The sequence below is a fragment of the Pieris rapae genome, chromosome 6 (assembly GCF_905147795.1).
Source record: "Pieris rapae chromosome 6, ilPieRapa1.1, whole genome shotgun sequence".
NCBI lineage: Eukaryota > Metazoa > Arthropoda > Insecta > Lepidoptera > Pieridae > Pieris > Pieris rapae.
Window position 1 is genome coordinate 10100379 of NC_059514.1, and position 24139 is coordinate 10124517.

Consider the following 24139-nt stretch of genomic DNA (forward strand, 5'->3'; position numbering starts at 1 on the left):
GTTTAAGTATTAAATATATTTCTTGCCTGTTCTCAAAGGTAAAACTTTGAACACCGTCAGATCAGCCGTCAATCGCTTACAACATTATTTATTTAAATTTCATTGACTTTAGATTATTACCTGCATATTATAAAAATCACTGTTATATGCGCAATTTATTAAATATCTTTACAATGCTTAATATTAATACTCATAATATACATATACATAATCCGTCTTGACATTTAGCGTATGACGAAGCAAATAAGCATAGAGCATCAGCGTGTTTTTTTCACACCAACGCGTTAGGGCGGGCGGCTCTGTCCTAGCTAAAAGGCGGGAACGCGTATCTCGCACGGCATTGTACGAAAAAGTTCTGTTAAGATGACACCTTCCACCCTAACCACTCTGTTCGCGATCGTGCTTGCTGGTGAGTTTAAAACTTTTTTTTTCTTGTGTGTGTGTTTAGCTTTTACTGTAGGGTTCGCGTAGAGAGATAATTGCTTAGTGACTGTGAATTAATTGTCAATATAGTGTTTAATAGAAATACTGCCTATTTCATTAGTATTAAATTTTAAACTAGTAGAGTCTAGACTGTTAAGTGGTGGTTAAAACAATAATAACTCGACAATTTTTTGCCTAAAACTCTTTCGTTCGTTATATATAATAGGAAACTTATTTTTAACTTGATATTGAATTCTGATAAAGCATGCACCGTTATGTCATTATTTATTTATTTATCAAATAATTTTTGGTCAAATGTTTATTGGTCAAATAAACAAGATGATAGTTTATGGTTTTCATAAATACATAAAAAGTGTTATTATTAATTCCTTTAAACCGTCAATTACTTTGATTATGAAACTATTTGGGAATTTATTTATATTTTAATACAAGTACATTTTAGAACAAAAGTTCAGACAAATATTAAAAATTATCTTTCATTACAGTACCTATGTTTACAGAACTTTATGTTCAAGACATTTTTGAAATTTTAATATCGTTTTAGTTTCCCAAAAACATGTAATTTTACATTAAATAAATTATTACATAATTCGATCGCTATACCCATATTATAAAGCAATTTTAATAAAATATAATAGTATAATATCTTTATATGTTGGATACTGAAAAAATAAATAATAAATATATATATGGATAATCTATACCTATTAATAAAATATCAAATTTATAAGGTATCTCAGTAGAAATAACAACTACTTGTGCAAATGGCATAAAAAAACTTATGGTTCTCTTTTACCAATAAAGAGTTTATATTAAGATGTATTAGTATATGCGTGACGTATACTGAAAATATTTATTCCCTTTCAATAAAAATCTCACATTTTTAGTATTACTTAGGACGTTACAGTTTCATTAAAATTTAAAAAAATATATTTGAAGTGTATAAAAAGAGTTTTTAAAAGTTAAACGGGCGCCCTTATTTCTTGTTTTTTTTGTTTTTTCTGTCATGCATTAAAGTATAAAAAAAATAATATTTATAGCCTATCCGGACTTCCAATGGCTGGATATTTTTTAATAAATATATCTTATGTTACTCGGGATAAGTGAAGCATTCAGTCCAATACTTTTTTTTATTCGGTACAAAGAAAAATACAAATATTATAAATAAATAAATAATTTATTTATTGAAGTTTACCACAACATGCATAAATTTATAATTACAGTGTATGTTACAAGCTTCGTCTTATCTTTTCTAGAATATATGTTAATTTTGGGTCACATAAACGTAACAAAAATAATATTAAAAATACTAGTATTTCTTTGCTTATTGAAAAGAGAAAAAAATATACTTACCAGCAAAACAGAGGTTTGAGTATGAGTAATTACTTAACAATGGTTTTCTTTAAAATTAATCAGCCCACTACAGAATATATTCAGCTCCAAATAAGTTCTGTTTGATCCGTTATAATCGCGAAGTATACGAAAAACCATCTTTTCTTTCATTTCGTACATTAACATTTGGCGTTGTTATCAAAGTGTACTAAGACTATTTAAGATCGTTTAGCTCATTTAGTTTTACTTGTCTCTTTGTTCATAAAATGTCAATTAGATGTCGACATAACATTCAGTACGTTGTAAATTGTAAAACGCTCTTAGAAGAATTTTTTATTATAAACCTAATTAATAAAGGCAAAAATTCAAAGGATGCATTCCCATCTCGACATTATATTTTTTGTCATTAAGCCAAATATTTTTCGAGATCCCTTTAAATAATAAACAAAAAAAGGGTTGAAACGATAAACCCTAAGCATACATTCAATATAAACAAGAATTTTAATTTTAGATATTCAAGTTTAAAGAAGATTATGTATAAGAAATTAGATTTAACAATGCAGCATCTTCCTTTTTTCCGAAAATAGATACCATTAGGCATTTACTTTTCTAACTGACAAACTGGTTGCAATGTATCAGTTTTTCTAGATGGTGCGTCGTTATTTAAAAATAGTGGTTTCTGCTTTCCCAAAAGCCGGCAACACACCCACCCCATGGGCTGCGAGCCTTTTACATCCCGTGCTACTGAGGTCGTGTATATCACTTACATAGATTCCATCTTAGCAATTCATACTTGATCTTATGAAAGAAAACATCGAGAGGTATCACGCATGCCTTAGGCCTAAAAATGGTGACGTGTTTCAGGAGCAGAAGGCTCTACTGTCTATGAAAAAATTTATTGAAGGAACGAAATGTTTGTAGCGGCACAGATTTGTAAACTAAGCAATAAATCCAATTTGTTTTTACGAAGTGGTCATTTTAGTTTTGTTTTCATCATCGTGTTATATAATAGCAGTTAAATATGATGACTAAATTGTATATTCAATATCAAAATTTTAAAACTAAATGTTAAAAGTCAAAGTAATCCCACAAAGCATCAACGTACCACGCATATTCGTAGGGCGTCGAATAGAAATTTCTTCGTTTAAAAGCCGATTTAAGTTTTTCAAAGGACATTCTACAAAAGCCTTTTTAATTAGGTTAAAAAGGAAAATTTGAATAGGTATTTTAAACCCAACCCAATAAGTCATCAGTTAGGAATCTCAAAAATATTTTGACCGACATTAAAAAAGTGCAGGAGGTTTTCGATTTTATATCCTAGAATGATATTTTTATATTAGTTAAAGGAAGATATATTTAATACGTGCGTAGAGTTTCGTAAACATAGGTGGACTATTTTGTATAAAAAACAAAATTAAATCCCTATGTTGATCTTAGTGATCCGAAATATGATAATATCCTGCAGCCGATTTCTTTGTCTAGCCTTTTGGTTGTGTAGTGAAGATAAAACTGTATCTACTTTCTTGCAACGTCATCATAGCATAAGCCTAGGTTCCAATTTAAACGAGATACGAACATAAAGAAACAGCAAATTAAAATTCAACATCGAAATATATATGAACATCAATAAAGAAATACTTAATAAATGCTTCATTACATTCACTACCAGTTCTTAAAGCCGTAGAAGGGACGAAAAGACCTAGCAATAAACTCTCCGCCGCTCTTTTTAATTGTCAGGTTTTTTGTTTGAAAAAATATTGATATCTTCAAATAATTAACCATAATAATAAAAAATATGTGACAGCAGTAGACATGGTGAAATAGGAGCACGCACTTACATTCTCTTTGAAACAAAACGTAAATACATTGTTGAAATATCTAACAACACCGCATCCTCGAATTCAAAACCGACCGGTCACCACAAGTAGCACCCGTTCACGAGTATGGTCAGCCATAAATGACAACGAAGCTTTTTTAGATATTCAATTTAGGTTTTATTTATTTATTTATTAAGTTTACCACATCATACATGGTACTAAATCTACGGTATATTTTACATCTAAAATTTATGACAGTTAAAGTAAACATAAGTTTAACAAAAATATTGAAATTAAAATTAAAAATAATAATAATTAATACAAATGTAAGATAATAAAATACCAGAATTTTAATCAGAAAAAAAATCATCAGCAAAACAGCGAATTAGGTTCGAGAAAGGCACCCAACAATGCTTTCTCTAAGACCGAGGTTTTGAATTATTATTATTTAATTATGTAAACTAGTCTATAATATCTACAGCAAAGTCGAAGAACAGAGAGATTATATTTCTACCTACATATTATCACGTACCGTCTTGTCACCTTACTGTTTAGAAATTCTTTGTTTCAGTGATCTGGTTAATGTTATATTAGCGAAGTCATTAGCTCGCCCACTTTTATCTTAAAGGTAGACAAAACAATATATGTATCAAGTTATTATATACCTAGACTAAACTTTCCTGGCGTGGCAGGCTAATCACCTTGGCCTAAAAAATAAAATATTAAGGAAAAATATGCTGTAAATATAGTTTATAACTCTTTTCTTAAAATTTTAATTATAATTATAATTTATTTAAGATCTATTAAGATAATAAAAGAAATGTCGTACAAACACAAATAAATATTATGTAGTTTTGGACTTCTTGCGCTCAGCATATTTATAATTTTTCCTTACATGCCTAGAAGTGATCGATAAGGTCGCCTATAAGTTTTTTTATATTTATTATTTAGATTTTACTATGTTTCTTGCAACGAAGTGTTAAATTCAATAAAATATAAAATAATAGATTTTAAGCAATATTATATAAATTATAAACCTTTTTCTCATCATTTTAAATTAAAATCCAAAACTTAATTAATTATCATCATCATCAGCCTCTTTATTCGGTTCCTTTTCTGTAGGCCTCTTTCAATTTCCTGCTGCAGCCTGCACTGGCCTCTCTATATCCTTCTTGAAAATGTCGTCGGCAACCTAGTCGGTGGGCAGATGCTGCAATTGTTTGCTCTGCTCTATTCAAGGAAAACAGGCCCAAAACCGAATTTTATTTATTTAGTTACAGCTATTAGCTTTATATCAGAATACAAAATATATACATTATAGCCATTGTTTTTGTTTATCTACGATAACTGATTCTGTGTGCCCACGGGCAAAGGCCTCCGCCATTTTTATTCGTGTTAAAATTTGAAATGACATGACAATCTTTGAATGATCTGGCACTATTAGTAAGTATATAGTCGATCTCATTTTTAAAGCGCCCGTCGGGGGATGACCAAATCCATCTTCTGTTTTGTTTTTTCTTGTATAGTGTAACAAAACCGAATTAATAATTCTTAAATAGTAAATTTATATGCGTTTATGCATAAAAGTGTAACTAACAAGCTCACTGTCGCATTCTTTATAACTCTAACTTAGTATTACTGTAAATTTTGGGTTTATTCTGCACTTAACGTATGCAAAGTAGGACGCGCAATCAAAATTCTGTAACTTTATAAGCCTTTAAGACTGGGATTTTATTAAAATCGTATAGTACGGGATACCTGTTTAGTTATTTTTTTTATTTGTTTCATAATAGTATTTCATCTATGTAATTAATTGCATCAAACAATCAGTCACACCTAAGAAACAACTGGGTATATTTTTATAAAGATTTGATTCGTTGAACATTAGCAAAATTAATGAAATGAAGTCGTTTATTTGCTAAGATAGTGGTACAATTAGATTGACTATACAACTCCACACAATCAGCCATATGTAAATAGGAATGCAAAAGTCATATTAATTTTTATATTGCCATATAAAAAACCATTAACATAATGTCATAATGATTAGAAGTTATTTAGAATTGGTGTAAAACTTATGATGTAAATACTCGCCCACGCTTTATAGGCACCTTGCCTTTTAAAATAATGAAAAGACAACGAAAATCTAGAACCAATAATTTATTATTATTTGTTGAAAGGAGCTCGTTCGGAGGTCCAACTTAAGCCGGTAACGCCTGGTTATGTCTGGTGCTCTTTAAACCCAGTTATCTTCTTTTTAAGTCTATATATATTTTCTTGAATGTGCCATTAAAAATCTTTTTTTTGGGTGATAGATAATCAATGTAAAATGTAGCCAAACGGTGGCAGTTCATAAATAAATTGTACAATCAAAAAAATAAGATCTGTATCTCATGATTGTTCATAAGTCCGTTGAGACAGTCTTTACCATAAACATGGCATGCGGAATCTCCCCAGCACCAGCTCAGCTTCCACTTGACCGCATTCAACGAAGACCGATTCGAATCTTTCCGTACGGCATGATCCCTTGGAGTTGCATAGAGATGTGAGGTGTCTTTGCATGTCCTACTGCATTTACCCTGGAGAATGTTCAGTTACTAATACTGTGCAACCGAGTCACCTATTGGACGTCAAGGCAGAATACGAAATACCATCCATATTACCTTGACGTCCGTAGTTAAACAATATAGTTAAGCAATATTCGTTCTTAAGGCAGTTTGGCCGCGCACTACCACTGTAAAACCAGCTGCCCACTGAAGTATTTAAAAAGGCCGGCAACTTTCGGTTTAACCGATTTGTATTTGGAGCATATTACATTATAAAAATGAACAAAAATTGACAATTGACTTATTGCAAAAAATATACTTAACATCCTCAAACGCTGTAAAGTCTTTTTATTGCTACTAACCGTGTATTAGACGAGTCATAAAATATCTTTATGATCTAAATAGGACATATGGTACATGTCTAAAATAATAAAACTAGGATATAAGGGCTGCCACACGTTTTAATATTTATAACCACTACCCGACATCATATTCATCTCAATTCTTCAACATCAAACTTTGCCCAGGTACTAACTTCCACTTATAAATATAACTTTTCTCAGTATAGCATATAACGGTGAAGGAACCTGCTTGCTATATACCCAAAAATTCAAAGGCGTGTGTCAGGCACAGGAGGCTGATTACCTTGCATATTAGATTGACAAACGATCATGAAACTGATACATAAATCTCTGACCCAAAAATATTGTAGGGCCACTGATTTTTTTTAAGATTTGGTTTTTGTAAGCACTATTAATTTAATCCGTTACTTCTCATTAGTTTGAAAGTTAGACAACCCATTCAAAAATAATGCTAGAAATGACAAATAACATTAGATATCAAATAATTCGTATAATTGTATTTATAATAATTTGATAACGTCAATGTTTTCCAAGTAAGTAAATACAATATTTCATTATAAAGATTCGTTCCTTTGATATTCCCAAATCATAAATTACAAATTGAATTTAAATTAATAGCTTTTTAAATTGCGTATATTATATAAAATATAGTATAATATGTAAATTCGTGATCATCATGTATCTACATAAGTAGAGTTTCATTTTGGATAGATAACTATTATTAGTTATCTATTGCATTGTTATTTATGCACCGTGCGGCTATTTTATTTTAGTATAGCAATTTTATTTTATTCTAGGTACACGGTCTTCACATTTAATTATGAAATCAATTTGTGCAAAATAAATTAAAAACTATTAAAAAATTGTAAGCATGGAGTTTCTTGTCCATTCTTCTCCATATAAATCTACCTTTTGAAAGGGCTACTGGAGTCATATTTTTCTAATATAAAAACTTATAATTATCTTTCACAAGCGCCTTTTTAATAGGTCTAATTGTATTAAATTATTTGATTTCAACTTTGACTTTACATTAAAATTTATCATAATAAGAAAGATTACATTATAAAAAGTATAATATATATAAAGAAGTATTATCTATAGTAAACATGTTAAAGTATTTATTTATAAAAACACACAAGGAAACGTTTCCGTCCAACGAAAACTAAAAATAAATAAATTTTCTGCGAAACAACAATTTCATAATGGCGTCCGATATCCAATTTAAATATTTATTAGACAATAGTTTTTGATGAATGTTAGGAATTGTGTAAATGTGGGCGTCGAAAACGAATCAGTTTTGTATTTTAAATTTCTATAATTTAGTTATGCGTTTTAACGAGAGAAATACTGACTAGTTTTCAACGGAATTCTATTTGCGTAATTATTAAAAAATAAGTTACAAAATTATTAAAAATTTCCATAAATATAAAAAAATTATGGATTAAAATTTTCAAAGCACTCCTAATTAAATTCATCATCATCATCATCATGGCTGTATAACCTCTTATGGATTACCGGGATTTCTCTTGCTGCTTGTGAGTTCAGTAAGGATCTTGGTTGGGATTCTGTAGTCCGCATTCAGTGCCCATGTCCCACATGAGTTTCTTCCATTTTCCATTTCACCAAAGATCTTGGAAAGTTCTTTTTCGAAACGATTATGCCAAACAGAGTCATACAAGGGTCGTCAAAGAAACTTTAGCTCGAAAATAAGGAGGGTATGCCCTTCTTTCTTACCTTGGTTACAGAACCATTTGAAAATACTGGCTGCAGCAAATTTTGTATAGAAAAAGCTTGGCATTGTTTCTGAAAAATTGCAATCGATAAGGACAACGTAGCAGCGATTTAAAAAAACTATTTATACCTTTTGATAATTTCACTACTATCCCTTAAAAATAGACTATATACGAGGTAAAAAAATAATGTAAAAACGGATAGAAAAGTAACGGAATACCAACATAATGTGTCGATATACGCGAACAATGATTGATCGTAAGCTTTTATATCTGTCCGTCTGTCCATCACCATTTAGGAAAATATAAAAGTTTTTTAAAATTTTAAAATAGAATAATTTACTAATATTTGGCTTCAGCAAACATGCTTATACGATGAGGCACTAAATATCACTCCTAATCATAGTTAAAAAATCACTTTATTCTATACGATAGGCAGACGACCTTGGAACGGTACTGGGCATCCACCACAGCTTCCGGACACCCATTTTATAAGTGGGTTACAGATCTTGAAGGAGACTAACGCTTTTTAAATACCTCCTTAAGAAAGACGTTTTCTTGAATAAATATTAAAAGCCACAGATGATAAAATCAAAATACCTATTAAACCAGACCGTAAACCGTAAATAAACTTAAAAAAAAATCAGTACGTGAAAAGTTCGTGTCATCGTTTCCGAACCATCGCGAGGCTTAGACCCAACTACTTATAACATAGCACTTACACAACTAGCACACTAGCAAGAACCACAGAAATAAGTCCTATGTCAATATTTCATACATCGAAATTAAACTACAATTGTACATGAATATTCAAGTGGGAGTTATTATTTATCTTATATAATCTATATCATCCCCTAACCAATAGACAATCCCTTATTAAATATGAAGCCTTGGATTAAGGCTTTCAAGGTGTTTGAACTTAAGACATAGTAATGAATAATTCAAACATTGTTAACATATATTACCTAGTTATTCTAAATGTATTATCCACGTGTTTGTTCGGAAAATGTAATAATCCTTGTTAGTTGTTTGTACCTTTCTAACGGAGTATGGGGCATACAAATATCAACATCACCCTCTGTGCCTAAGTTTCTGATTTTCCTTCATCGTACGATAAAGAATCTAATGGCAATGGGCTTTTGAACGCACTTCAGTGTTGGAATCGTACAAAGGACACAGCTAGCACTGCACCCAAATATTCCGTCCGTTAAAGAGATCTATCATCCCCCGAGCAGACTAAACGTAAAATCAAATACCTACGTTAGTTACGGCATAGAAAAGTATCGATAAAACGAGAAAACTTTAGAACGCTTAATTCTTGCTACGAAGCATGAAATAAGTTAAATTTCGTAAATAGTAATTTTTCTACGTTTTTTAACAGCTCGAGGCTGTTGAATCATTTCTGAAACTTAAAAAGCTATTTGCATTCCGACAGTTAAAGATTAGCGTAATTTTGATAGGTTAAATACTTAGAGCTTAAATAATATTTCTTTTAAAGACAATGTGAGTTAGATTAGCTAGAACTGATCAAGTTTTAGGATTTAAAGAAAACACTTTTTTATTATTATTTATTATATATTATAATTATGTTTAAATTAATTATGTTAAAATTATAAGTTTACAATAATACATAACTTCAATCCGTTAAAAAAGTGTTTTCTTTAAATGTGTAAAAGTTATGTTAATAAAAGACAATACTAAGTTTTAGGATGTGAAATTGATCATATCAATCTAAAATGATCATGATAAACAATAGTGATTTTTAATAAGTGTATCAACATAAATGGACGAAAAATGCCGATATGTCTTCTTATATAAAATATAAATCTCCCAAATTTGTACTTTAACTAATTTAATGAATGGTTACCTTATCGCTAACAAAATTTCATTACAAAATTCATAATGAACTTAAAAAAAAATATTCTCACCTCAGACTTAATTAATTTGTGTTTAAAGGCTTTGTATTCTTAATAAATTTTGAAATAGCAATTGACCCCACCCACTTTATCCCGGAAACAAATTAATAAATGAATAATAGATTACTTTGTTCAAAGTTGGGCCTTTTTACAAGTAAATTTAATATAAGATAGAAAATTCGGCACTTGCGTATTAACGCCACCGCGGCAAAAATTTAATCGTTAGAAAGTTTTAGAATAATAACCCCTTACCACTTTCACACACCGGAAACAGTTATTTAAATAAAATATTTATATACTAACCTAGTTCTAAAGTGTTGAATAAAAATATTCGATAATTTGCAATTTTTTAAATAATACTGTATAAAAATTTACTAATTAAACAAACTATATATAATTATACTATACTAAATTTAAATAAGTATGGTTTGAGGTTATTATATAGTTTTATTGAGTATGGTTTTGAAGATGGCTGGAGGTTCCTAGAGGCGCTAACGTTCGTAGGGTCGGAGCGCATTCTCATGCATTTTAATTTTGACTTCTTTTATATATAATAATGTAATTAAATATCTACATAATTAATCTGACTTTTTTGTTATTAGGAAATCACTTATATTGTTATAAATTTGCTCCGTAACTCAGTTTAACGTTTAACTCTCTAATTAAAGGAATAACCTCTGCTAGAGGTAATTCCGCGAGGAGTAAACTAATTAAATCTATGTGTACCTAACAACCTAAGGCGGTAAAACATTTGCTAACAAAAAACCTTTTTGTGCAAACAGCACATACAATGTAGAATTGAAAAAAATCGAGTGAGTTTAAATAGGACGAAACAAAACACTAGTAGGCGTTTCCTTTCTCAGCGTGTCGTGTCAACGCCTGTCATGTTGTTTGGCATATGCCAAGGGTGATGGTGGTTTCAAGATTAGTAGGTATTTGGATTTGAACTTCTTAATTTTTGGTGTTAATTTTGAAGTGAAACTTCTTTAGGCGCATGACGGTACAATTTTTACATATGAAACGTCACCAAGATGTTACGAGATTTTCGTTGGTAATAAATGCTGTCTTTCTTAATAAATTACATACAGTGAACATACAATATTTAGGAGCTCGTAGCATATACGTATATTTATTTATCCTTTATTACCTTATACAAATCATACACATAACAAAAATAAAAAAAACTTACAAAAGGGCAAAAGGCGGCCTTATCGCTTACAAGCGACTTCTTCCAAGCAACCCTAATGTGAAAAAAAGAACATCAAGAATTAATTTATTTGACTGTATAAAAACTACGTTTGTGATACCTTTATATTTTGCAGGGCATTGCAAAATTTCTTTATTACAAGCAATGACATTTTATCCACTATGGATTGTCCGAATACATTTTAGTCTTAAATCCAAATCTCAAATCTCTGATACAACAAAGACAAAAAAATCGACATGACTTGCCTATCTGTTTGAGAAAACATCATGAAACATATTCATATATCTGAGGCTCAAAAATGGTTGTAGTGGCACTGATTTAATTTAATAACGAATAGTATCGATAGATTTGTAAATTAAATTACAGTTTATTTTTGTTTTTTTTTTTATATTTCTTACCATCCATGAACCTATTTTAACAAAACAATTACCTTCGAACAAAAGCCGTGTTTAAACCACACAGTGTAATTTTTTTTTACGTATGTATTGACGTATAAGACTGAACACTATCATATATACATGTTGTCACCGAAAAGTTTAATTCTTATATGTTATAATAAATCGTGCAACATTATCTTCAGGAGAATTCAATCAAAGTGTAACATGATCCTGATCAATGACGCACGGTTCATGAACCCTTGTTATTCTGGTGATATGAAAAATGTCTCATTTTTCATCACGTATCGTAATTCATAATAAGATGTTAGGTTTTCTTTATTTATTAAATTTACTCACTTTTGTGCGCGTTTTTATCTCTCCCAGAAATACTTTTGTCATTACAAATATATTAAAATTGAGATGACTCTGATGATAGCCATCAGAAAGTGTTTGGGTATCACCATACCCCACTTCTCGTAATAATGTGATTCTATCGAAATCCTTTTCAGACAAAATATTTCAGTGTAAAGCCGAGGGCTGCTGACAGAACTTTAAGATTCTAAATAAAACCAATACCAGTAATTTCTACATACGTATACCGAGGTTTATATTTTCATTAAAAACATACGAGGGAAAAAATAATGTAACTGCATTAGAGTCCATGTACCAAAAATCTTTTCTGGCGTATTCGAATCGGTTCCACTGCTACTATTTCCTATTATATTTAGTTTTCGAATATCAACACTAATAATAATTCTGATTAGGCAGTGCTTTCAAGGTATATAAGTATTATTTGAAAGAGAAATCAAAAGATCAAGAAAACTGAAGTTTCTAGAATTTTATCCATATAAATACATCTTAATGTACTGACAGTGTCTTGTGTTGTATATTTGTTACTCTGTACAGTACCACATACTTGGCCGGTAAGAGCATAGCTGTGATGGATACATGGTACTGAGTGCCAGTAAAAATTTTAAATATTGAAATTTTATTAATAATCTCTCTAGAAAACAGTTCTAGGTTTAAATAAATGTGTGATAATATGATAGGTTATGTTACCCTATACTGTTAATATAATAAATTTTAAGATGCCTCGAAATCAGAACCTTCGATAATTAAAACTTTGCCATTGTACTTAATAAAGCAAGGAGTAAAAATATTTCTTTAGATGCTCGATTAGTATAATTGGATTTTTATTAGATGTTGGGAGATAGTTAAATAATTTTTTGTACGAACCAATAAATTACAGAAAATAGACAATGTCAGTCTGACAATTGACATTTCGAAATGGCGACTGTAGTACTTATTTCATTCGCCGGCTAAGAAAAGTATGTGGCACTGTACATACATTTAAAAAGATTTTTTTTAATATTTACATAACATGGACTATGAATTGAATAAATTTTTCTAATACATTGAAATGAAAATTTTCAATTTTACTTAACGAATTTAACATAGATAAGTACAAGTAATTCTGGATTTTGTTTAAGATTAAACACGATGAAGATAAAAGCGTCCCCAAGGGGGACATAGTACGTACAATTTTAATGAACAATCACACTCACTTTTACTATTCTTAGAATAAACTTGTGGGTCGTAATTTCTTTGCTGCTTTAATGAAATGAGTAGTTTCAAAGTAAAGTCTAAAGACACTGTATTTGTTCACATTATTTAATTCTTGTCACTTGTTACAATGTACCTATCTACTATTTAGCCTGGACTGAAATGCTTCTAATTGTATCGGCTCACCTAACTATTATGTATGTGTTCGTAATTAAACTCCTTAACAGCTAGACAGATTTTGATGAAATTTTTTGTGTGTTCAAGTGAGATTGACATTTTTTTTGTATGTTAGACATGTGTACAGGATTCCGTCTGTCCTCTAGAATTTTATATAATACTTTATTGATATCTGAGGCTATCATATAACGTAATCCAAAGACTTTTCATTGATTTTTCTTTATAGGCAATGAGATGATTAGCTACTGTGTCCATCTCTATATTTCTCTAACAAAGTTTCGCCCACTTTAGACTTCTCAAAACAATTAAAAAAAACACTAGACTAATTGATGGTTCCTGCAAGGGTATCTGAACACGTGGTCCTTATAAAAGCATCATTTGTCTTCACGACAGGACATGTGTAGGGAATAAAATCCACATTCAATTTAAAAGAAGTTTTCAACAAAGAAGTATAAAGCTTTAATGATAGTGTTTTAGTATCAGTAGTTAGGTAACATAGCATAACATATTCTAATATAATATACCTTATATTAGAATCACGAAATATCTACATATGTGTGCAATCCATCCAAAAAGAGTACGATGCTATGGTATTTATCTTTCATTTAGTCATTTGCAGCAGAAAAAGTATTTTTGTATAAGTACTTAAAGTGAGAACAAAATGCCATTTTTTTTTACATTTACAACATTTTAGGTTATGATGTTGTAACATTATAAATCAGTGGCGCTACAACCTCTTTAGGTCCTGACCTCAGATTTCTGAATCTGTTTTATGATCATTTTTAAATCTAATAGGCAATGGGTCTAAGACATGTCGGTTTCCTCACGATGTTTTCCTTCACCATCGAGCAAATGTTAAATTCGAACATAGAAAGAAAGTCCATTGGTGCACAGCCGGGGATCGAAGCTACGACCTCAGTTATGAGAGTCGCACGCTGAAGCTACTAGGCCAACACTGCTCATAAAATATCAAAATTTAGTTTTTTTAATGGATGGCAGTTTGTTCATTCCTTTCTTGTGGAAGTGGACCGGGCGGCGATGATGTCAGCGAAAGCGTTTTGTTAGGTGGAAATTTATACCCACTTATTAAGAATTTGTTGCACTATCTCGACAAAAACTACCACATTAAAACAAAATACACAATCTAAATACAAATGACTGAATTTGAAGTTAAATTAACTACACTCATAAATATTATTTGAATTTCGAATTGCGCGCCAATGCACAGAAAAAAGGTGTAAATTCTGCTTATAGAATCTCTAAATACATAGGTCTCGCATAGCTATGTATTATCTACGCCAAATATAGAAATCATAGTTATTCAAGGAGTTTGGAGTTCATTAATATCATTAATAAATTAATTTGTGTTCTCAGGTGCCACATTCACCCAAGCCCAAACAAAAGATTATAAGGTCCACGGCTTGGATCTCCTTCGTCTCCTCTCCGAGAAGCCATGGCTCCTCCACAATCGATGGGAGCCTGGTGACCAAGATGTTGGGTACAGGAATCAAGATTCCAATGACGACAGCTTTGACGATGACTTAAGGTAAGTTTTTAAATATCTATTTTTTATTTTTTTATTGTTTAATAAAATAATAATTTATTTAATTAATCAAATTATGTACCATTGCTATATACACACGTCTGCCATCTTCATAGGTTCATTGAACCCTTAACCAAAAAAAAAGATTTGGACGGGAATTAATGAAATCAATGTGAGCTGAGCAGGGACCACTGCTCAGCTCACAGCCATCATTAAACGGTCATTTACGCCTATACATATGTCTCAGGTCCACCTCGGAGAAGCGGTCTGCGGTGGCCACAGCGCTGAACGGGCGGCGACGTCGGCAGCCCACGCCTTCGCTCGGTAAGGCAGTCGCGCCGTATGTCGGCGTCGGTAAGCAGCGTCGATGCGGCTATTTCATGATTAACGATGATATAATAATTAAAGCTATATACATTTAATCGAAGCAAGAGTGGATGACGCTTTTGATTTGAAATGGTTCGAAAGTCTTTGTCAAGAATCGTAAAATTTTATCATCTTAATGATGAGAGGAGTAAATGATAATACAAATTATTATATACCACTTTTTACAGTTTAAATCCTTTACTGAAAATTATCGAGACACATTTCTGCCTCTGTACTATTATTTTTAGGAAAAAATGCCTCATCTATTGCTTTACATGTAGGAAATATAAATTAGGTTATGCTATCACCCAAAAATTCTAGCAATAACATTTAAACTCTATACATTATCTTGCTATTTACAAACTCACGTTAAATCAAAACATTGTCACGGAAAGCAGAATAGACATTTATAAATGTCGTGTATATCAAGTTTCTCCTAAATAACTTCTCTAATGACGTGTCCCGGACAAAGCTATGCACGCTTTGTAACTTTAAACCTAAGTGCAATATCGAATGGAGGAACTGTAACAATGTTACTATATTCATTTTATTGTGAAATATTTCAGGAAATATTCTTATTTTATACCTAGGAAATCTAAAATAAAAGTTTTGACTTGTGGGTTTAAGTCAATAGTTTCGTAGTTCAAAAATTACGTAGGCAGATTTTCAGCAATTTTAATCCCCCTTCCTCTTGTCAGCAAAAGTAAAGCAAGAATCAAAGCAGAGGTGCTATGGAAATTAGTAAAATATGTAATAATAATAATAAGCCTCTTATCCTGAACTGCTTACTTCTTTCTTTGTATAGTGGTGTCTGTTTATTTATAAAATATCTCTTAGTTCAGTGTGCCTCTTGCCAAAGGCCTCCTCTAACAATTTCCATTGTACTCTGTCTCACCGTATAGTGCTTAAGTAATACCAGAACGGCCCTTAAAGACTGAAATGATTTTTAATCCTACTAAAATTAACTTTAGATTACTCTAGGTTCTTCTTATTTTGTATGTATAAATGAATACTTCTAAATATGAAGAAAAACTAGAGTTTAATCATTCGGCGTTTAAGCGGGTTTTAAAATTATAAGCTAATTTGTACCGTTTGAACATTGAACGATTCATTCTACATATTTAGCTGTGTTGACTCCTACTGAAATATCGTTTTTATATACAAATTAAGTCAATGTTAAGGCTTTGAATATTCATTCATAAGCGTTCAATAAACTTTGACATGTAAGCACCAAAATTCGGCTTAAATCATTCTAAAATTAAACATTTATTTGAAATAATTTTGAAGGCATATTTTTAGATTTAGCTACTTTTCGATTGCACGACGTTTATACAATTATTATAAAGAAGAACGATGCGTATTTAAACAAATGTTTATTTAAATGACACATTATCCCTTAACTTAACTAATAAACCCTAATTCATATAAACATCCAATATTACATTTCCGGTATTTTTTTAATAATGACTACAGAACAAAATTCCCCAGGTGTACTTAACGATGTTGGCTCATTCTTCGACTCGCTCCGGGACAACCTGGAAACGCTGGCCTCTCTGTCACCAGAACAAAGGTCTACGCTATTCCAGGAGCCACCAACAGTAGTGCACGCGCCTTCATCTGGTAAGAATTTTTGGCACTCCAGCCATCCTCGCTACAAAATCTTGAGCTAAAACCCAATATAACGTGTTATCCGTACGTCTGTTTAAACTGTATGTAAATACTAATAAACAGATTTCGTCAAGCTAAGAATATCAGTTGTAATAATAATAATATATTAATAATAGACAAGTAGGTGATTAACATCCTGCGACTGACACGCCGTCGACTGTTTGAGTCTAAAGCCAGCCGGTTTCCTAACGTTTTTCGTTACCGTACGAGCGAATGCTAAGAGCTGACATAGAATGAAAGTCCTTTGGTGTACAGCCGGAGATCGAACAGAGGACCTCAGTCATGAGAGTCGCTTGCTGAAGCCACTAGACCATCACCGCTCTTTCAGCTGTCATAGGTGTTGTAATAGGTATTGTAAACAACTATTCCAGAGATATTCTTTATGAGTTAATTGCATATAAATCAACATTATTTATTAGATTACTTATATTCTTATGTAAATGAAACAAATGCATGCATGTTCTAAAAACAACCCTTCCGTTTGCTGGTTTTATACAAAATATCCAATAGTACTATAATGTCTAATATTGTATATGAAAAAGGGATTTTATTAAACATGTTTCGGCTTTTAAGTACTGTCATTCAAATATCTGATTTGCATACACTTTGACGTACGAAGACATCATTGTGACAAGGAAAAAACAGTTCATTGTTTATCGATATAAGGTTATGAATCATAGCTTAATAAGCATGTTTATATGTTGTGGTTTATTACTATTTTGGTAACTCGGTATTAATTGTTCCTCATGACTTGGCGGGTTTGGAAATTATTTGTTAATTTTTATTTTTTTAAATATTCAACCTTTAAAACCAACCCGTAGTCTTTCTCGTTATTTATTTGTCAGATAAGAGTTCTTCAGTTTTAGTCTCTAATACGAGTTGGTACATATAGAAACGCCATTTAAATTTGAAAAGTTCTCCGGTGGAAAATTAAGACATCCGCGGCTCTAAAGAGCACAACAATCACAGGTCCTGCACCTCATCTTGCGTTTAGTAATCGTAACAGACAATTGTTGAACATTTAGAGTCGAAACTCAGCACTAATATGACTCCCGTATTTCAGACATTTATTTGAATCAAATTCAAAATCATTTATTAATTTAGATAACACAATGTACACTTATGAACGTCAATAAATAAATACATATTAAATGCTTCTACATATTTTACATTAACTGCCAGTTCTCAAATCAAGGGCGTAAAACGGACGAAAAGAACTGGCAATAAAGTCACCGCCACTCTTTTTAATCGCCAAGTTATTTGTTTTACAAAATCTTCGTATGGAGCTGTAATCATTTCACCATGTTCCACGTTGTAAACAATTAACTATAATAATAAAAAGTATATAAACAAAAAAATCAAAGATTCGACCAGTATTTGCTGAAAGTGTACTTGATGTTTCCCTCATACTATACGCAGTAGTTATAAGAAACTGTGAAGTTCTAAGTTGTAAAAATATATTTTAATTAATAGCATGCTCCCCACGCATAAGGTCGTCACACTGAACGCGGACAAATTACAAATGGAGACGGAAACCAGGCTATTTTTAATAGACCTTCACAAACCCTACCCAACCTTTGTTATGCGATCTTCTGTCTAACACAAGGCTATTAAATTAATTTACAAAAATATTTCATTACATTTGCGCGTGTTTCAATAGAAATTTAAAATATCGAATATCGCAAAGACGTTTTAGGGGAACAATTATTTTCAACCCAAACTTTATCCACTTTTCTCTGACTTACGATATTTGGATCTTAATCATGGGTTCTACCGGTTTTCTTCAGCTTTAGAGCGAGTGCTATTTGTACATGTTGAGGAGAAATGCCATTTCCTTTACACGGAATACGCTTCCGTGTGCGCCTCTCAAGCCAGTGGAACTAAGTTCTAATCACAGCCCGACAACGGATTTTTATGCGCGCATTTAAAACTAGACTGTAAAGAAAAACCCATGATACTAATATGCCTTAGACACAAAAATCGACGGTGTATGTCAGACACCGAATGCTGATGAACCACTAGTATATTGTAGATGCCTACATATATGGCGCAATCGTTCTTACATTGCATTTATTATCTAGGTTAAGTCAATGCCCTGTAAGCATTTACATTATAATATTTAAAATGAATAAAATAAGGAGTCGTTTTCCAAGGCTTGCCTGAGATGGTTGTTTAATTATATTTCTCCTTCACATATTGTTATGTGTTTACACATACGATACCCCACAATATTAAGAAAAAGTATAATCATGAATTATTAGTTTATAATTAGAGAGGCTCATAACCTACTATAAAGAATAAAGAATGATCTCTGAAAAGATACAGAAATTTGAGACAAGGGTTGTAGCCCCTCTGTTGTGGTTGCAGAAGGGAAATATAGATTTTTAATCAAAGTTGTAAATAGACAACTACAATACGAGTCCAAACAAACTAGAGACGTAACTAATTAAACTTATGTAGTGCCCGTGCAACTGACGATAAAACTTTCTAACTAGAAAACGTATGACGAAGTATGTAGAGTAATGAGGATCCCTTTGCCTCGAAACACCCGCTTAAAACATTATCTTTATTTGCCTTAACCGATGTTATGCGATGTTGTATTTAAAATTGTTACGCCATGGTTATCAAACTATTTAATCTCCTTCCTAGAAGTTATAGATCACCGCCGTGTAATGCTTTCAAGGGTAGGGTGATTAAAAAATTTAAAGGCTGCCTTTATGGCGTGGGCGATTTTTAGACCATAAGTTTTTAACATTTAAATACATAACTTATGTAATTTTTCATTATATTAATGTTGTTATATTACTTGGAAAATGATGATGTTGTGCTTACTTTTATATGGCTTACTGTGCGTCTTTTTATAAATAATCGATCCTAATGTACCACGTTATTTGCAAATAAACGATTTATTATTAGTATTAAGACATACAGTAATAAGAAAGCGAAATAGTATCAATGAAAACAATGAAAATTAATAGTTATTTACTTAGGGATAGTATACAATCACAAATATAATATAAAGTCTTGTGTACAGTTACAAAATTTAGCCAATCAAATTTAAATTGTCTTGTGTCACAATAGTTCTCAGGGGGAATCAGCCACGACGATTTATCTTTATTGAGGAATGTACTCAGGACATATAGGTGACAAATGTGTGCGTCAAAAACACTATTCCATGACCACTCCGATGGAACAGATGATACGAAAGAAGCGCGCGCGCAAGACCGTCACCTCTTACTGTATCTTTAAGCGAGAAACGGGCCGTTCCACACACAACTTAAGGCTATAAAAATCTTTTTAGAAATCGTGGAGTTTTATATGTCTATTCTACCCGGGACCTGAATTCAAAACTAACTAAAACAGTAGCAGTAAATAAAAATAATTAAACATATGAATCTAATTTGTGTTTGTAAGGAATAAAAATGTTTGACATCCCAGGAGGAGGTGGCGGTGGAACTGGCATGCGGAGACTCCACGCTCTGAGACCTTTGCGACCAACCGGTAATATTAGGTGAGTATCGTTATACTTCAAATATTTCTACCTAATTAATCTTAGACCTTATAAGACGGGATAGGTAAGTAGGACAACAAATTTGGTATGTGTAAAGTTTGTATTGATTGAATCGATATTTATTTAACTGTCTAGAGATTCAATTAAGTCTCTGATTTAACTACTTTACTGTGACATGTATATTATTATAGAATAGAAATTATTTCGATTTTACATTTAGGATTTCTATTGTATGGTAAGAAGTGGTGGGACTTTGACTCCCATGATTTTCCGTGTGTTAAAAACTTTTGTGTAAACTGAAAATTTGTGAATTTTACCTGTTAACTGTTCTTCAACATTAATAATAACTTAAGAAATTTATCTATTCTTTTGTTTGAAAATAAATCAGAGTTTTATTGTTTAGTCGTTCGTCTCTTTCTGTCCATTTGAGTTTTCGTTATGATGAAAAGTAATAGAATACAAGTACTTTAGTTAAAGTATAGTTTTATAGGAATACCGTACATTTGTATCTTTTACTTCTCTGTTTCTATATAAATCTAAAAATACCTTTGTATGTAGATCTTACAACCGCAGATCGGACTTGGAGGCGTATGGAAGCTACCCGGGCGCGAATCACCATGACCCGGGTCTCCTCTGGACTGGTCTGGGACGGTAAACATCCGCTCTTCACCCCAACGGCCCATATCCCAAAAACTGCTAAATTCCTATCGAATATAGAACACTGCTTGTCTCACGTGTGTTGCTAATTCGAAAAACAATATTATGTGTAGAACTCGGCAAATAACTTGGGAAGAGACGCACAGTCGTTCTTTTCTAAACCTACATAAGTTTTTGAAAAATCTCGCCAAGTTACGTGCCGAGGTTTCTGTATCTCCTTGCTGTCGAAAACTAAATCATTATTGTTGTAATATGTAACTACATTTATATTATATAACCATTTAAATTATATACTAGCTAGGAAATCGTTTTTTACTTTTCATACATTATATTTCCAATTAATGTAATTTTACCAGAATGGCACATTTACTGCCCAATCTATTAACTGATCAAAATTAGTTGAATCGTCATTCGTTTGCCAACATATTTAGGATTGTGTGTACCAGCTATACTATATTATTATTAAACACAACCTTAAGCTTTTATAAGATTTGATGTTTGATAAAACTTATAACTATAGAAATCGTCTGTAAAAATAATGCAATGACTTTAAGTGAAGAAATCGTTACTTGGAACATCTTTTTAAAAACATTTTCTTTAAATTTAAGACGTACCTAATAAGTATGACTTCAACGTTTATTGTTCAAATCTTCAATTAGCTGTTTAGCTTTAGAAAATGCTTGTCCAACTTTAATGAATAAAATAATTAAGTAATCCTTTAGACAATATTGATTCTTTAATAAACACGTATAAAAGAGCAAACAAACACCTACGGCATAGCTACAGTCAGCATAATTATGGCTTGAGCTCGTTAGAAACTGACATATAATTACAAGCTATTAAGTTCATAGCTACAAACTGGTAACATTATTCTTTTTGCAATATTGCTCTATTACAAAATAGAAAAGGTTCACTAAAAAGTAAATATGATGAAAAATAATTCATCAACAATTTCTTTTCAACTTTTGTGGCTGGTGTCATATTGTAAATAATATTATTTTAAGATTCTCATTGTCATATTTGTAACCATTTGGCTTTTGAATTCCGAATTGTGAAATTAAATACTCTGTCTGCGCTAAAATGTTTTATTGAAAAGATATTCTTATGTCTATTTTTATATATTCTATTTTATATTTTACATATCATATGTAAAATATAAAAATAGTGTTAGCATAGCTCACTCAACCCTAAGCTCGAGAAAAAATTCATTCAAGACATTCAAATAACACTACAAATACATGTAAGCAATTACCTAAGTATCCAATTACATACCTATCGTCTACAAATCCACTGCTAATTTCAGCCTTTAGCAAATGTTTTTATAATAACCAGTTATTGTATGTAATTGGCACCATTTTTGTGATTTATAATACATTAGTGTTATCCTTGAACCACGAAAATCAGGTGGTTAAGAACTGTTAGAATGGCTGAGACCCATTAAAACAGTTAGTTGGTACTTGTGGAAATATGAGTAATAAAAAAATGTATGGTCTATGGAAAATCCTTTGGGTTTGGATGTCTCTATACAAAACTGAAAGGAAGTCTATTTATCCGCTGTTTTAAAAAGCATGTTAAATATATTAAGGAAATTAATAAGGGTTTGAAATTCCTTATTACCAGATGTCATTTTACAATGATACCTTCTGATGGTAACCTACGCATCACAACGATCCCAATCGTCGTGCTTCTAGGCGTAGAATGGGTATAATGATTCCTATTTGAGTAGTTAATGGAAACAGAAATACCGCCCCTAGAAAATGTATAGACGAAATACTTAATTCATATTATAGGCAAATATAATTATCATTTATAATTAAAGTAGTTAGATGGTACTTATAGACCTGTATAATTATATGTGTTGATTCACACACGGTTATTCAGACGTAACGTATTATTTATAGTACATTAATCTAGAGTTAGAGACACATTAATATTTTTTCAATTCGCACCCAGTTCTTGGAATCTAATTTAGGCTATTTTATATTTTTAATATAGGCTTAGAAACGATTAGGACACTGATATAGTAAACAAAATATTGAAGTATAAAAACTAAACGAAAATATATTTCCAAGAGCGCAACTATGGATATCTAGACCCTACTCGTTTCTTAGAATGCTCAAACTGGGCATCGGTGAGTTGGAGGGAGAAATGGAATGATGGAATCCCTGGGTTATCAAGGGGGTACACGAAATTTAGTTCAATTATCTACAACACTCCAATGACATCTTAAAGTCTGAACACCATAACAGTCTTACATAAACAATTTCGCTCAAAAGAAGAATGTCAATTATTTATATACATTAATTAATAGTTGTAACTTATTATGTGCGAAGTTTATTGGATATAAAGAATATTACTATTAATACATTCAATGAAACGAAGATAGCAAAAGGAAATCGTTTTCCCCACATTTATATTATTTTTGATAATTCCGTAATGTAAAAAGAAGATAAAGCAGCTTATTTGATACCAAATATCAAACAATCGGTTTTGTTTATCCATTACAAACAAAAGAGGGTTAAATCTGATCGCAGTCAAAGGAGGAGGCTTTGAATAAAATTATAACCGCCACGCCTGGACACCTGCACCTGCAACTCTGCCAGCGGATGCGTTACCGACCTTTCTTCCTTCCGGCCTTCCTTTTCGGGCACATCACGATGGCTAGGTCCCCATATAAGGTTTGATGTAGGGAATCAAGTAAACACGTCCTTCTCGTATGCTCTAAGTTTCCAGTTAATAATTAGAGTAAATTTATTTAATGTACTAGAGCGTTACAAATAGGTATGTCATGTTATACTGACGGTATCCTATTATAGGTACACTATATAAATAACGTGAATAAATATACAATGAGAGTAATTAAACTTTATACCTAATAAAACTCTTATGCATATTTATGCTAATGGGTATTTTATTCTCGCAA

The 24139-nt window shown here is 31.5% G+C and overlaps 1 protein-coding gene across 2 annotated transcripts; it reads left to right on the forward strand.

Moving 5' to 3' along the window:
• Nucleotides 1-354: 354 nt before the first annotated feature.
• On the forward strand, nucleotides 355-22279 carry LOC110991676. 2 transcript variants are annotated; one of them, XM_022257139.2, is made up of 6 exons: nucleotides 355-409; nucleotides 14846-15017; nucleotides 15262-15338; nucleotides 16869-17000; nucleotides 20487-20559; nucleotides 21118-22279. In XM_022257139.2, exons 1-6 carry the CDS (start codon nucleotides 364-366, stop codon nucleotides 21212-21214), a joined length of 597 nt encoding a protein of 198 aa, XP_022112831.2. In that variant the 5' UTR covers nucleotides 355-363; the 3' UTR covers nucleotides 21215-22279. The 2 variants fall into 2 exon arrangements, with proteins under 2 accessions (XP_022112831.2, XP_045484547.1); XM_045628591.1 differs by having other exon boundaries at nucleotides 21133-22279.
• Nucleotides 22280-24139: the final 1860 nt, after the last annotated feature.

Coding starts and splice junctions, on each gene's coding strand:
- LOC110991676 (XM_022257139.2), top strand. CDS start 364: ATGACACCTTCCACCCTAACCACTCTGTTCGCGATCGTGCTTGCTG. Junction 410..14,845: donor GTTCGCGATCGTGCTTGCTG/GTGAGTTTAAAA, acceptor TTGTGTTCTCAG/GTGCCACATTCACCCAAGCC. Junction 20,560..21,117: donor CGACCAACCGGTAATATTAG/GTGAGTATCGTT, acceptor CTTTGTATGTAG/ATCTTACAACCGCAGATCGG.